Raw genomic sequence first — 15,904 nt, forward strand, 5'->3', positions numbered from 1 at the left:
TTGTTGTTGGTGGTGGTTTGGTTTTTTAAAGTACAGATATATTACATTTTAGAAACATTTCTACCCAGTATTGACTAAAATGCTAAAGATTATCAGGTTCTAGAACAAAGTGAACCCTTAGCATTGCAGACAGCCCTACTCTTTACAATGGTTTAACCCATGTAATCCAGATTTATCTGCTCTGGCCACACGTTGCTGAGGGCTCTGAATAGACAAAATTTAATTGTGCATGGATTCTGAAGACTTCAGTGACTCACACTGCAGCTTGATGGAATTTCCCTAAATCCACGGAGCTTTTTTTTTTTTTTTTTTTTTTTTTGGTTCTTTTTTTTTCCCCAGAGCTGGGGACGGAACCCATGGCCTTGCGCTTCCTAGGCAAGCGCTCTACTACTAAGCTAAATCCCCAACCCCCCCCCCCCTTTTTTTAAAGACCTCTCCATTACTTTGTGTTTTGTTTGCATTGTACGTGTTTCAACTCGCACACTGAAAGAGGATGAAGACACAGGCATCCAAAGACAATCAAATGAGGTCAGAATGGCCCATGGGTAAAACTGGACACAAATTTCAAGAAGTTGAAATCGTTTAGCACACATCATAAGGAAACAATTTCACAAGTGATTTGCATAGTCAATATATTTTTCCCTTTAAATTCCCCACTTTGTCTTACCCCCAGGGGTCTGTATTGTTGACTCTGTTTGTAGTCAGAAGGGATTAAATCCCTTCAAGGCCTTCAACCAAGCACCGGTGGGACTCACTTTGGGTGACTTTTTAAAAGCAGAGGAAAGAGAGTGCTGATGCCAGATGAGGTCATAAAAATAAGATTCCAGAGCAATAAACCAGTGGCACTCGATTTGTTACACATCTCATCCATGTGCAGTCGAGACTACCTCCTTATGTAGTTATCTGTGAAAAATTCAGAATCAGGAAGACGGACTGCTAAAGGCAGCTATAGAGAAATCTTGTGTCCCTTAAACCCAAGTCGTAACTGTTGGTGGCATTCAGTTGAATAGTTACAGGCTTAACTATTCAAGGTGACATTTTCATCTAAGTGGGAAAGGTCATACCCACCACAGTAGAGAAACAAAGAAACAGCTCAGTGTCCTTTTCTTTCTGACAGCTGGAGGCCCTTCGACACTACACATTTCAGTGGGAACACAACAGAGGCTCTGGAGTATAGACCCTTTTTTTAAAAAATCTGAATTGCATAAAAACTAAGCTTTTTCACTCTGAGTAAAATAAGCACATACTCCTTTTTTCTTTTTTTTCTTTCAGAGCTGGGGACCGAACCCAGGGCCTTGCGCTTGCTAGGCAAGCGCTCTACCACTGAGCTAAATCCCCAACCCCAAGTACATACTCCTGATGGCAACAATAATACCAGCTCCAACTATTGGGTCATTGCCTGCTTGTAACCCCCAACTCTCAAAAAACAGAGGCAAGAGGAATGCCAAGTTCAAGGCCAGCCAGAGCTCCACAGAAAGAACCAGGCTAGCCAAGACCGCACAGCAAGACTCTGTTTCAAAAACCCATAACTAAAACAAACAAAAAAAACCCAAGACAACCTTTATCTGGTTACATGTTATAAATTAACAACAGGTTAGGAGGAAGCAGACGATGTTGTTGGGAATAACCAAAGCTTCTATCACATGTGAGTGTTTAATGCCTTATGTCTGACAAAGGCTCTGGACTTACTGCCTTCAGTCTTGCTGTATGGTAAGGTCTTGATCTGAGCACTTTACCTGATTTATTTCCATTTTTACAAAGACCTTGCAAGTCAGGTATTATTTTAATCACGTTTTATAAATAGGAGAACCAAGGCATAGAAAGTATATGGAACTTAGTACATGGTTCAGCAGGAATTTAAGCTATCTAGAATGTTCCATTAGTACCATACAGCAATGTTTGATGACAATATATATATATATATATATATATATATATATATATATATGAAAAATGCAAAATACAGAGGACAATCATAAAGACATCTAATTCCAACTATGATAGACTACAGTGTTCAATTGTATGAATAAGTCAACTTTCACTATAAATAGGACATGGGCTATGGCATGACATTTTATAAAAGACAAAGGTCCCAGGGAGAGCATCCTGGGGAATTTTAGGAGGAGGTTTATGATGCTATCTGGAGAAGGCTTGAATGACTTTGAAGAAGAAAACAGATAACTAAAAACAAGTCAAAACTCAAGTAAAACAGAATCACAAGACCTAACGCCTGACATATGAAATGTAACTTTAGATATTTCATTTGTGTGCCAAACTTGCCTATAAAAAGATTCTTAGGGAGCATAAAAGGGCAAAAGTCTTATCGGAGTGGATTTAAACTTGAAAGACACAATGAGAGTCAGCTTATAGTTGGCTCCCCATGAACTTGTCTTAGAGGGAGAAACACACGCAGGGCAGGATGAACTCCCCTGCTCCCTGCTAACTCACTCGCCCACCCACACCTGTCCTGTGAGCTCTACGTGTTGATGTGGAATCACATGCAGAGACTGTAGGGTGGGGAGAGCCTGGAATTTGGCTTGCCGTCTAACCGTGTGGCTGTGCGCATGCAGTCTCTTGTAAGTTAAAACCTGAGCCTGTCTACGCAGAACGGATTCAAGTGGGACAAGACAATGCCATCACTTTGATTTAGGGCGGCTGCCTGTTAAAAAGTAAAAATGAAAATAAAACCCTATGGGGATACAGAGGTCATATTCTCTTGGTTTATGAAATAATTGGCAGCTTCTGGGAAATTTAATGGCAAGGTCTTGGTTTCTTCTTTATAGTTTGGTCTTTGTTATTCGGCGTGTTGTCAGTTTGGGGGAATTGGCTCCCGAATGAAAACTAGATTCTTCACAATTTACCGAACTCAGAGTAACACAGTTCAATAACCAACTTCTTTTGGGATTATTGAATTTCCCCAGGATGCTGCACTCTGAACCAACGGAAGGGTTTCAGGAGAGAAAAAAAAAAAAAAAAAGATCTCCTTGTTTCAAGAGTTGGTACTGAGTGGTAGTGAGACAGGGCTGATTTCTTATTGCTAAGACTTTCTCTCTGATATTTTTATCTAACACACAAAGGCATCTAGAGATGCGGCCTAGAATTAGAATGAGCATAGAAATCACTGATGGCCAAGAGTCATCTTATTCCCCCTTAATAGAGAGAGGCTCCACAGAGAAAATTAGAAAGGCATGCTGGTAAAAATAGAAAATTTTAATAATAGTTAAACCTTCTTTAGAGGTCAGTAAAGACTCCGAGTTGTCATTTTAAAATAAGCTGGTCATAAGCGATTTACGTTAAAAGAACAAGCATGCTTTCTATGTCCATAAAAGCAACAGCAATAATTTCACACCTACTTCCTCTCATTGACCCCCTGAGGTTTTAAAAGAATGTATTTGCAACAGTTTGGCCGAAGATCCTTTCGTTCAAATTGCTAAGGAGATGATTGATTTGAAGGTGACTTCAGTTTGGGTAGGTTTTTCCAACGTGAGTATTGGGAGGACGGTCTTTAAAATTGCCGTCGATAAGGAAGCACTGTAAAGCATGTGTTCTCATAGACCTTGAGAGTAAACACTTGAAACCTGGAAAAGATGGTTGCTGGCCTGTATTCCCCACCCTGGAGAGGCTGCGGGAGGAGGATGGCAGATTCAAGGCCAGGATGAGCTAGCTGCAGAGTGAGACACCACTTAGACAAAAATGAAAACGTCTGTGGGCCAGAGCCATATCTCAGGCCCAAAATAAAGCAAGCCTCCAAGAAAACCTAAGTACTTGACAAGTTTCCTGTCTCTCCAGCTTGCTGGACCAGCAGGGAATGTTGGACCTGTTTACCAGTCCCTTTACCCTTGACTGCCCTGCCATTCGAAATTCCTTGGAAACAAGAGGGAAGCGTCTTCAGCCTTACTAGACAAGAAGCACGCTTGTTTCCCTAGTTGGTTTTTTTTTTTTTTTTTAAAGCGGTTTATTTAGAGAGAGGGAGAGGAAAGAATCGCCTGGTCCTTTATTTATCTCCCTAACAGGTGCAGTACAGATGACCATAAAAGCAGGCACTAAAAAAGAAGAATTCTGCCAAGCGTTAAGCCCCTCCGGCGTGCATTTACCCCAAGTATTCTTTCTTGCTTTAATTTTTTTTTTTTTTCCAGAGCTGGGGACCGAACCCAGGGCCTTGCGCTTGCTAGGCAAGCGCTCTACCACTGAGCTAAATCCCCAAACCCTCCATGTAATCTTTCTTAAGCGGACAGACAGACACCCCAACCAAGCCTTCACTGTGAGTCTCCTGTAGCGAGGCAGCTCTTCTCTGAATGGGTTGGGGGCGGTGGTGGTAGGAGGGGTTCATACTCTAGTACTCGTTCTGATCATTTCATTTTGTCTTGTTTTTGAGATAGCATCTTACTATGTAGCCCAGGGTGGCCTTAAAGTTTCCATTCCCTACTTCAGCCTCCCGGATGTTGGGATTCTGGGCATGTTTTGCCACAACACACCTGGCAGTAAAATCAGTAGAATGTCTACATTCCTCATCAGTTTTTTGACAAACACGATCATGCGGAACCAGAGGGAAGACAGATGCTCTCGACCAACAAAAGGGCCTCCCCCTTTCTTCTCTATTTTTTTATCTTGCTTCTTATAAATGAACTTCTTTCTAATCTAAGATTATATATTACATATTATATATAATAAGTATAATTTAGATTATATAATTATATATATGATTTATATTATATAATTATATAATTAAAGTTATATATCATATATATGTATGTGTACACAAACACACATATATATCTATATCTATATCTTATCTATCTATCTATCTATCGATATATATATATATATGTATATATATATATATATATATATATATATATATATATATTTCCAAATCAAGTTTATTTTGGGACTTCAAATAAGCCACCCTGCGGCTTGCATGTGGAAGCTGAAGGTCGAAGAGTAAATATGAGAGGGAGGCTTTCCATCCCTGGGCTCCTTTTTTCGGCGATGACTAAGCCCCGAGCCACGCTGAGAAATAGGCAAGAGGTGAAGGATGCGGCCTTAGCTTCAGATTGGGTTTTGGAATCCTCAGAACATGAAGAGGTTCTAGGGACCAGGAAGAAAAGTATAGGAAGTGAGGGAAGCTTCCAGACTGAAAATTGTCTCTGTGACCGTGTTCCCTCCTGCGCCCACTAAAAAAGACCCACGTAGGTTGGGGATTTAGCTCAGTGGAGAGCGCTTGCCTAGGAAGTGCAAGGCCCTGGGTTCAGTCCCCAGCTCCGGAAAAAAAAGAACCAAAAAAAAAAAAAAAAGACCCACGTAGACACAGCCAGGATTGTTCATTGAATGGTGAGACAGCTGAAAGGCCACGGCTTTGATTCCGGAAGTTACCTGGATATACCTTTACCGTTGGGGCCGTAAAGAACCCTGTGTTTTCTTATGCTTTCGGCGTTAAAGAAAAAAAAAATCTGGCATGAAAGAGGAGAAAATTATGAACCCACCCAATGTTTTGATCAACGCCCAAGGTTTGGTCTCTCCAGACAAGTTATACATGCGAAATATGACAGCACCCGATATGCCACGTGATAAAAGTGAAATTCAGGGGTTGGGGATTTAGCTCAGTGGTAGAGCGCTTGCCTAGGAAGCGCAAGGCCCTGGGTTCGGTCCCCAGCTCCGAAAAAGAAAAAAAAAAAAAAAAAAGTGAAATTCATCCTGAGGCCTCAACCCAATGTGTGAGAAAAGAATCTTCCAAGAGTGCACAGAATCTAACGGTCAGCAACTCCTGCAGATGCTAAAGAACCAGGCCTTGAGGCTTCATCCCTACATGCTGCAGGGGTACAACCGTTTTTTATGGTTTAAGAGTCATTTCATCTTGTTTGTATATTTTTATTACATTTTATTGTGTGTGTGTGTGTGTGTGTCCGTGGGTGCCTGTGTACCGTATGTGCCACTGTGAGCTTGTGGAAGTCAGAGGACAACTTGTGACAGTTGGTTCCCTCCTTTCACTGTATGGGTTTCATGGATGAAACCACAGTTGATAATCTTGGTTCCCATTGCCTTTATACAACCCCATACTATTTTTAAACTAATAAAGAATTCCATCCCAAGAAGAAAGGTTATTGAAACTTCATTAAATTTTAGGTTGGTAGTTTCTTTTTGCCTGGAAAAAGGAAAATTTCCAGTGGCAGTTTCTGTCTTTGCATATTAGGACCCATGGGGCAATTATCCACGAAGATGGAGAGAAGTCACCTTATTGATCTCTTCGAAATAGAGTAGAGTCAGGCATAAGTGATACTTGAGACATAAATAAATCCATCGGCAAGGCACTCTGGGAGATTCCTACCAACTGAAGCTTCCTTTCCATGCCTTCTCTTACCATCTGCTTAGAAAAACGTAACGGCCTCCGGTTCTATATGAATACAGACCGAAATATAAGTCCATGGGGTAAATGACACAGTCGTCCGAATGCATCTGCAGTGGGTGAAGGGCTGAGTAGGAAGTGAGAAATGGTCACTCCTATGCTGGGCTCCATAGCAGAGCACACACCCAGCATGCACGAGGCCCTGGCTTTGATGCCCAGCGCCACCAAGGGAAAAAGATGCTTTCTGTTTCCGAAGGAGTCCTTCATTTAGCTAAGGTATTTTCATGGCTCCAAACAGGAGCTATATACTAAGACCCACTAGACTTTCTCCTTGAGGTTCAAAGCTGCACCCATCTTTCTCTTCCTTAGGATGACCCACTACCGGAAGAACTGACACCAGATTCCATGAACTAGGCCACTGCAGGGTGGAAGCATCTAAGCGAGGTGTCCTTTGCACCTTTAGGTGCTGAAAACTTGGTCTCTTTGCCAGATCCTATGAAGACTCACAGCCTAGTGTTCCCAGCTGTGGAGGGGAAGGAAGCTCCAGTGAAGCTATAAGAGCTGGCTCCTTGGGGCGGGGAGGGGGGAGGGTGTCTCTCCAGGTAGTTCTGAAGCACGGCCATGTTTTATTCTTGGTACTGTCGTTCACAGGGTGGTTTCGGTGGAATAACAGCCAACAGTATTGACCGGGAAACCATCCATCTACAGGGCGTGTGGTTGCTACAGACCAGCACAGAAATTACCATGTTCTTCAGAATGTAAATGACAGCGGTTGGTCATTAAAGGCTACAGTCTCAGGAAGGCAAATCGAAGATGCAGTTCCTTTAACAATCAGTTCTGCTGGTAAGGGGATTTGAAAGGGAAATCTTTACACTTCCTCCATGGCTTTTAAATATATCAGGGATGCTTCGGGGGATGCCACTTCCCACCAGCCAAATTTAAACTAAGCAAAGAATCTATGGGTATAAAATGACTGTCCTGGGTGCAGGGGCTCCTACGCAGACCATAAAATATAGTTTGACAGGGGTTGGGGATTTAGCTCAGTGGTAGAGCGCTTGCCTAGCAAGCACAAGGCCCTGGGTTTGGTCCTCAGCTCCGAAAAAAAAAATTATATATATATATATATATATATATATATATATATATATATTTTGACAACAAAAAACAAAACAAAACCACTTTAGTCTTCATGTGAATTTATATTTTAAGTGTATAAAACACCTATGAGTAAAAAATACATATCTTCTTTCTAGCTCTATAATTTCATCCTCTCTAGATGTAGAGTAGATCGGATCAAGTTACCAAAGCAAATGCAAACCACCACTGCACCCAGCAGGCAGAATAATTTAATTCGATTTATTGGTTCTGCAGCCTAGCACCTGACTTACTAATCTTCGAGCTTTCTGGTTGTTTTCAGTTGGGATTTCAAACAACAAGTGAAATTCAGACTAATTAAAAATAATCTTCTGTTTTCGGTTGGGAATCAGAAAAGGCACCTCACCCAAGTAAGCCTTGAAAGGGCAGGTCAAGTGACCCATCAGATAAAAGGGACATTTAATACACATGTAAATCATTTGCATTACAAATAAGACACTGCGCAGGGGTTAGACACACACACTTTCCCGGGGTTGGGATTAAGTTCCCATATTAATGCATGCATTTGGTGCGGTTATTTTGGGAGAAAGACTTCACCCGTCAGTGCTCTCTGCCACTAAATAGGGCCAACCTGTAACTGATCGCCCCGACCTGTCAGCACCGACTACCTAATTACATAAAGAAAAAGAAATACTTAAAAGCCTTTTCAGAATTTGGTTCATAGCTCAACCCCAGCTTCAACACGTGCGTCTTTTTGCAAAGTTCTTCACAAAAACGGTATCAAGCACTTTTTGGAATTCAAAATGCAAAGCCTAAATACTGCTTTTATGTTTTCTGCTAAGCCTGTGTGTGTGTGTCTGTGCATGTGTCTGTGCATGTGTGCAGGTTTGCTTTTATCTAGAGAGGAGAAGGAAAAAAAAGATTCAAAAGCCCCAAGTGGAACGGATTTGGTTTAAATTTTTACATTTTTGTATCAGTCCCAAAGAAGCAAAACATCAAAAACTTGGCTTGTCAAAAACTTGGCTCGTCAAAAACTTGGCCCGAGACTCAAAGGTATTCCTCTGTAATCTTCAGTAAAGGATGAAAGATTTATGCCATCCCAAGGGAAACCAGAGTCTGAGGTAATGTTTATGAAAGACGTTTCCACGAAAAGGTAGTTAACGTGTTTATGTGAATGCACATTTTCACTCTTCATAACCACGAACGCCAGTTTACTTACTAACCGGCAACTTTAAAACTGACCTTTTTTACAGAAAGGAGAAATTTTTCTTCTAATGAAAACTACTCCTTTGTTGTCTTTCGTTTTTGTTTGTAATTTTTTTTAAAGGCTACATATTTTAAGATCGTATGCTACCAGACATATTCAGAAAGATTTTCTTTTCAAGCGAGAATTTCAAAGCTAGGTTCCCAGAGGATGAAGAAGAAGGAGGAGGAGGAGGAGGAGGAGGAGGAGGAGGAGGAGGAGGAGGAGGAGGAAGAGGAGGAGGAGGGGAGAGGAGGAAGAGGAGGAGGAGGAGGAGGGGAGAGGAGGAAGAGGAGGAGGGGGAGGAGAAGTCTCATTTGTGTATTTCAAATGTCTTCCTGCGAAAAAGAAAAATCCTACAAATAATATCACAGATTCTTATTATTTGAAAACTTGACTGAATTTACCAAGTGCTTGAAAGAGCATCCTGCGGCCCCAACCCCTGCAAACTGCAAACACAAGGTGGAAATTTAGAGAAACAAAGTAGGGAGATCAGCTTGAAAATCCAGCCTCTTGACAGTGAGCAGCTCATATCTTTGATGTAAGCACTCTAAAGACCTCTGGAAACTGAAGGATACATTTTCTACTTAATCACTGGCATCAATATTGCTTTATAAACTATCCTTTTCAGATATTTCTCAGTTAATTATATAGCCTCCTGGCCTCTTCACACTCAAAAAATTTTTATCTTTGCTCCCCATCCCAGTAATTCTACTGTTTCATAGTCTTTTTTTTTAAACAGACAACTGTTTAAAAATAAATACCAAAATAAATATTAGAGACTATAATAAGAATATTTATAGGTGTTCTTACCCTCTTTCTTAGTGGGTTCTGGCATGACCACAGTAAAAGATTACTCTCCAAAGGGTTTTTTCCTTTCTAGCAGCAGTTGACAGAAACCCCGAGGGCAGCAGAGAGATGGTGCGGGTCAGCTCGACAAGCAGCTGCTGAGAGGTGGACCGTTTTTATACAGGCTCTGCCCATCAATCATATTGGCGCCTCCCTTCTTCGGCACAAGGATGCTGAAATCTGACAGCTCTGGGACCTTTCTCACATCTGTTGTCTGCGCTCTGCTCTCTCGCCTGCTGGAAGGGCTCTCCTGTCCGTCTCGTGTGGCAGATGCGAGCATCTCTAACTTTCTAAATTCAGCTGTGCCTCGTGTTCTTTCCTGTTTTCTGCTGCCCAACAGATGCGTTTGCCGACTCAGCAGTGCAGAATTTCTTTGGGTGATAAAATAAATAAATGAAAACCATACTTCATGAGCCTGGCATCTCTCTTAATTTTCACTAAGACTTGGGGGGAAAAGGTCTATTAAGACAATCATTTTTATGCCCACCTTAGTTGTTCATTTTCCTGATTTCTCAATTAATGAGATTAAACTTTTGACTGTATTTCTATACCAATGTTAACTAGTTAAACTGAATTCCAAGTTAGATACTTTGTTTTATTTTTCTCTATGGAGAATAGCAAAGCTGTCTAGTTTAGGATACATTGCATTTGCAACATTCTCAAGAGACAGATATTCATTTTAAAATTGCAAGCATATAAACAAGAATGCTACAATGTGAGTAGAACTTATACCATGGGTGAAACCAGCAATAAAATAGAGGTTATAAAATCAAGTTATTCAACCCCCACTTTCATGAAATATCCTGACTAGGTGAACGTAGAACATTGGTAAAGAGCTTAGTGATTGCCACAGGTTAAGAGAAGAACTGAATGCTCACGAATGCAAGGTTTCTTTTGGCAATGATAAAGGCATTCTGGGATTGGAGTGTGGGGATGGTTTCATAGCTTTGTGAAACACACACACACACACACACACACACACACACACCACACATACACACACACCACATACCATACCACACATACACACACATGCACACACACATGCATACACACATGCACACACACATACACACACATAAACACACCACACATACCCCACACCACACATATATACACACACACCACCACCACCCCTACACACACACACACACACACACACACACACACACACACACACATACATACACACCACTGAACTGTACATGTGTTAGTGAGGGACGTGAGTAGACAAAGTCAGACAGACCAGACCATGTTTAGAGTCATAACGACAAATGGCTTCCCCAGAGCACCACGATTGAACAAAAAGGTGACTCTAACGATGGCAAATGGGCACAGAAACGTAACCAAAGACAGTCAGAGAAGGTATCAGACTTGGTCACTTAGCCTGAAACTCTAGAGGGACGAATGAGACCATGAAAGGACTAGGCTACACAGACACCCTTACTTTAAATGTCTGTATGCACAGCACCTCAGGGAGAGAAGGGAAATCTGCTCTACGCAAAGCGATCGACCTGTGTGCCTTTAACAGTGTGTGCTTTCAACGGAATGTCCCAAACCAGCCACATTGTCGCGGTTAATTTCCCTTGTGACTGAAAGCACAGCTGGTCGGACTTAGTTCTATCAAGCACTGTGCCAAGTTAAGTTTTCATATACAGATGGGGAACTCTAGCCCTCAGTAGTATCATGAGTTAGCTATGCAGGGAGACAGGGAGGTGGGCTGGACAGCACGGTCAATGAATATCGCCTGTAAAGAAAGCCCTCTCTCAGCCTACAAACATGCCATTCGCCTTTCAAACATATTTTTTGCTCTTAGATGACAACTGGTTAATGTCAACCGCAGAACAGCATGTTCTGAGTGCCAACTTAGACCTGGCTTGAAAGAAAGACAAAGCCTATGGGGTGTCAGTCCATACATTAAACGAGTTAAAGAATCTAGGATCTAAAGTCAGGGCCTTGGGTTCTACTCATGGACCTGGTGTAAACCAGCTGAGTTTCTGTAAGGAAGTCTGGCTGGCAATCTGTGCCTCAGTTTCCTCTTGTGTAAAACAAGGGATTTAAACTAGTCTTAGAGGCCTGCTATGCCTCTAGCATTGAGATGTTTGCTGTGGTGGAAGGGCCCTAAAAAAGGATCCCGGGGTTGGGGATTTAGCTCAGTGGTAGAGCGCTTGCCTAGGAAGCGCAAGGCCCTGGGTTCGGTCCCCAGCTCCGGAAAAAAAAAAAAAAAAAAGGATCCCTTTCCCAGAATCCTCAGCACTCCCAGCTCACTGAGCACATCGAGCAAAATGGACAGATCTGAAGAATGCTGTGTTGCAAAAGAACGTGTATGTGACTGGCAGATTTCACACCTGCCCTGAAGGAGCCATGGGGCCATCTTTGGCTTCACCAGAGGCCCTGCCGGCTTTTAATACACTGATCATTTTACCGAAGCAAACGCATGCCAGGAAATACTGTAGTCCTTGGAGAAAGTATTTTATGGCCTGGAGGACTTTTTGGTGACAGGGGACTTCACTACAAAGAGAAAACCATATTGAAGGAGTTGAAAGGCTAGCTGAGTTTAAAGACAAATAGCTGTGTGGTTTCTAGGATGATTAATGGGAGATTTTTCAATTAGGATAATGTGTATTTGCAGACTCTCAGGAAAGGGGGATGTTGGCCAGTCAGCCATAACATGCACACACATAAAACAAAACAAAACAACAGCAACAATTCAATCGAGAAAGAAATACTTCTTGCTCCCATAAAGCGAGGCCAAAAGCAAATAGTTCAGAACCATCGGGAAGTCAGGCAATGCCACAGACAAGAAAAAAAGATGTCTTTTACCCAGGCACCTTGGTGTCATGCACATGTATTTAGTCATGGAGAGGCTGAGGGGAGGGGTCCCTTATCTGGGGATTTTGAGAGTAGCTTGGGCAACGTAATGGAAATGATTTCAAAATTCACTTAGGGGTCTCAAGAGTTTGCTTTGGCAATTGGACCACTTCTTGCTCTGGGTGAAGCCCACATTTGATTCCTACTGCCCACATGGTGGTCCATAACTCTAGTGACACCCTCTTCTGACCTCCAACGTCACCAGGTATACATGTGGTGCACATAAATACCCCCAGGCAAAACATTCAAAGCACAGAACATAAAATAAATACGTCTAAAAAGTCTGAATCCTTTAAATTATTTAATTTAAAAAAAAAACCAGAAAGGCTTTTAGTATACTACCATGTTCACACCAAGGGCAAAGGGAAGGAGAAGGAAGCAAGAGATGAAAGAAAAGGAAAAACAATTCACACTCTCCATTTAAAATTTGATTTTTAGTTGGGGGGCAGTGGTGCGTGCCTTTAATTCCATCTGTCCTGTGGGAATTGAACTTGGATCCTTTGCAAGAGCAGCTAGAGTGCTTAACTGCTAGGTCATCAATCCAGCCCCAAAGCCGTGCTTTGCACAGTAATTTAAAAAACAGTTTTATTTGATTGACGGATTGCTTTGTGTTTTTTAAAAAAGATTTATTTATTATATATGAGTACACCGATGCTGTCTTCAGACACACCAGAAGGGTGCACCAGACCCCATTACAGATGGTTGTGAGCCACCATATGGTTGCTGGGAATTGAACTCAGGGCCTCTGGAAGAGCAGCCAGTGCTCTTAACCACTGAGCCATCTCTCCAGCCCTCACTCTTTGGTTTTTCAATGTAACTTTTTGGTTTCTCTATGTAGCCTGGGCTGTCCTGGAACTTGCTCTATAACTAGGCTGTCTTTGAACCCACAGAGGTGCCTTAGCAGCTAAGCATACTGGCTGGGCGTGCAGAGGATCCAGGTTCAATTCCCAGCACCACAGGGCAGCTAACCACTGCCTGTAACTTCACTTCCAGAGGATCCAGTGCAGTCTTCTGAACGCTGCAGGTAGCAGGCTTGCATGTGGGCCATAGACATGCAGGTGAGACACATGTACATGTGAAATAAAAATAAATAAAATATCTAAGTATTGGGTTTTGATTTTTTTCCTCCCTCCCTCCTCCCTTCCCTCTCCCCTCCTCTGTGTTTGACATACCTGGGGCTATCATTGGCCCTTGAGTTTCCAGGGACTCTCTGGTCTGCCTTCTACCCTCGTTGTAAGAACACCAAGGCCTCCTGACTTTGTACACATTCTGGGGATCTGAACTCAAACTTGCATAGAGCCGTCTCCTCAGCCCATGATTATAGCGTCTTCAAACACAACTTCTTCCTGTGGATGTTCTCCTCCATGGCTCCCGTGTGCACCTCCCACCCCCATGAGGATCCTTTCTACTTTAATGACGCCTGTGTTGCTGCCCTTCCTGAAATATCCTTCACCTCTCTCAATGTCTCCCTTCAAGTTTCATAGACAAAACCAGTGGTCCTCAACCTTCCCAGTGCTGAGACCTTTAATACAGTTCCTCATTCTGTGGTGACCCCCCAACCATAAAATTATTTTTCTTGCTACTTCGTAACTGTAACTTTGCTACGTTACGAATCATGATGCAAATATCCGTGTTTTCCCATGGTCTTAGGCCAGCCTGTGAAAGGGTCGTTTAACTCCTTAAGTGGTAGCAACCTACAGGTTGAGAGCCATTGATGATATCCATATTAATACCCACATGCTTCCGTGAATATCAACATTATAAGCTAGGATCCACATTTGAGAGAGAACGTGGTGTCTGTCTTTCTGAGTCCAGCGTCACTCTCCAGGTCCATCCATCTCACTGAAAATTTTATAATTCCATTTTTCTATATGGCTGAATAAAATCCATTGTGTGTAGGCATCCTATTTTCATTATCTATTCATCTGCAAATGGACATCTGCAGTGGTTCCATTGCCTGGCCATTGCAATACTGTAGCAACAGTGGACACGGATATGCATATATCTCTGGGATAGGACACAGAGACCTTTAAGTACATTCCCAGGAATGATATCTGGGTCATATGGAGGCCATAGCTTTAAGTTTGTTACTGTTATTGTTGTTGTTGTTGTTGTTGTTTTCAGGGGTGGGGCTGGGGGTTGTTTTGTTTTCAAGACAGGATTTCTCTGTGTGGCCCTGGTTATCCTGGAACTTAACTTTACAGAGCAGGCTAGCTTTGAACCAGGGATCTACCTGTCTCTGCCTTTCAAGTGCTGATATTTAAAGACCTGTGCCACCGTGCACCACTCCGGTGTTCAGATTTTTGGAAAACCCGCCATCATGGCTTCCATAATGACTGTACTAGTTCCCCCCCTCAACCCCATCAGCGGTAAATAAGGCTTCTTTGCCACGTCCTCACCAGCATTTCCTTTCTAGATGATAGTCATTCTGACTAGGGTGCGATGGAACGTTGCATTTCCCTGGTGGCCAAGGACATCGAACACTTAAAAAAACAAGTATTAGCCATTTACATTTCTTTTATTGATAGATACCTAGTTTCTTTTTTTTCCCCCTGGAAGTTTTGGTTTTTCTGGTGCTGAAAATTTTCAGTTCTTTGTGTTGAACTGGGTTACCTATTGCCATCTTAGTAGGCTCCCAGCCCTTGGCCCACCTCCTCCCCATGGTCAGGTCTGCCTTGGCAATGGATTTGAGATTTCCATAACCTTGACCATGGTCCAGATGTATTAACCAAAAGATTAATTAAACTAAAATAATCAAAGGAGACATAAGTCAAAAACAATTGTCATGTTATGTCTAACATAATTCCTGTGTTCAGCCATGCAAGGGCAACTTTGACCCTCATCTGACTTTGGTGTGAATTATGGCCTTTGTGTTTTTGCCTTTAAAAAAAAAATGCTCTACCCCTAATCTTGCATACCAAAAGACTCATTAGAGGCATGGGCCTCCTCTCGGTCTGGACTCGAAACTTTTAATTGGCTCAATTAGTGTGGTTGTCGATAACTGTCTCACGTGGATTGTGTCAGTGTATCCTTGATATATACTCCCTGACTGAAATACAGCTGGCTAAGCTTTCTCCTCTTCTGTGGCACTGTCTCCTCTTAAGGCAAAATAATTCTACATGGTGTGGCTACGCCATATTTTCTTGATGAGATCCCTTTTGATGAGCGGTTAATGACAGTGGGTCCTGTCCATTTTCATGACGTGCTATTAAACTGGAGGGAAAAAAAACCCAATTATATTTAGACCCCCATTTCACACAGTAAATATAAACACCAGAAAGATTGTTTTAAATTGTAATAACAAAGCATTAAAAACATTTAAGAAAATTTATTGGAGTATTACCTCTGGGTAGAGAGAGTTTTTTTTTTTTTTTTTAAAAAAAAAAAAAAGAGAAAAAGAAGTCCCAGGCCAAAACAACTTAAAGATGCTATTAGTCAACGTGGAGTGCTGCAATTGGATGAAAAACAAATAAGATTTACTTTTTATACTTCTGCAATGTGGA

At 42.0% G+C, this 15,904-nt stretch overlaps 1 protein-coding gene and 1 long non-coding RNA gene across 18 annotated transcripts in view; one reads left to right on the forward strand and one right to left on the reverse strand.

Annotated features, from left to right (window-relative positions):
- Window positions 1-9,929, reverse strand: part of Mybpc1 (myosin binding protein C1) — an 85,912-nt gene extending 75,983 nt beyond the window's left edge. For 16 of the 17 annotated variants that reach the window (XM_063263768.1, XM_008765256.4, XM_063263767.1 and 13 more), the window contains exon 1: window positions 9,495-9,929. In XM_063263768.1, the coding sequence (XP_063119838.1) occupies window positions 9,495-9,519 (25 nt within the window). In that variant the 5' untranslated portion in view covers window positions 9,520-9,929. The remainder of the gene's footprint in view (window positions 1-9,494) is intronic. The other variant, NM_001100758.3, reaches the window with a different exon arrangement.
- LOC120093549 (uncharacterized) lies at window positions 5,017-7,289 on the forward strand. The gene is made up of 3 exons (XR_005486824.2): window positions 5,017-5,817; window positions 6,713-6,806; window positions 6,995-7,289. It is a non-coding gene; the product is annotated as an uncharacterized LOC120093549 (long non-coding RNA).
- Window positions 9,930-15,904: the final 5,975 nt, after the last annotated feature.

The sequence above is a fragment of the Rattus norvegicus genome, chromosome 7 (assembly GCF_036323735.1).
Source record: "Rattus norvegicus strain BN/NHsdMcwi chromosome 7, GRCr8, whole genome shotgun sequence".
In the NCBI taxonomy this organism is placed as follows: domain Eukaryota; kingdom Metazoa; phylum Chordata; class Mammalia; order Rodentia; family Muridae; genus Rattus; species Rattus norvegicus.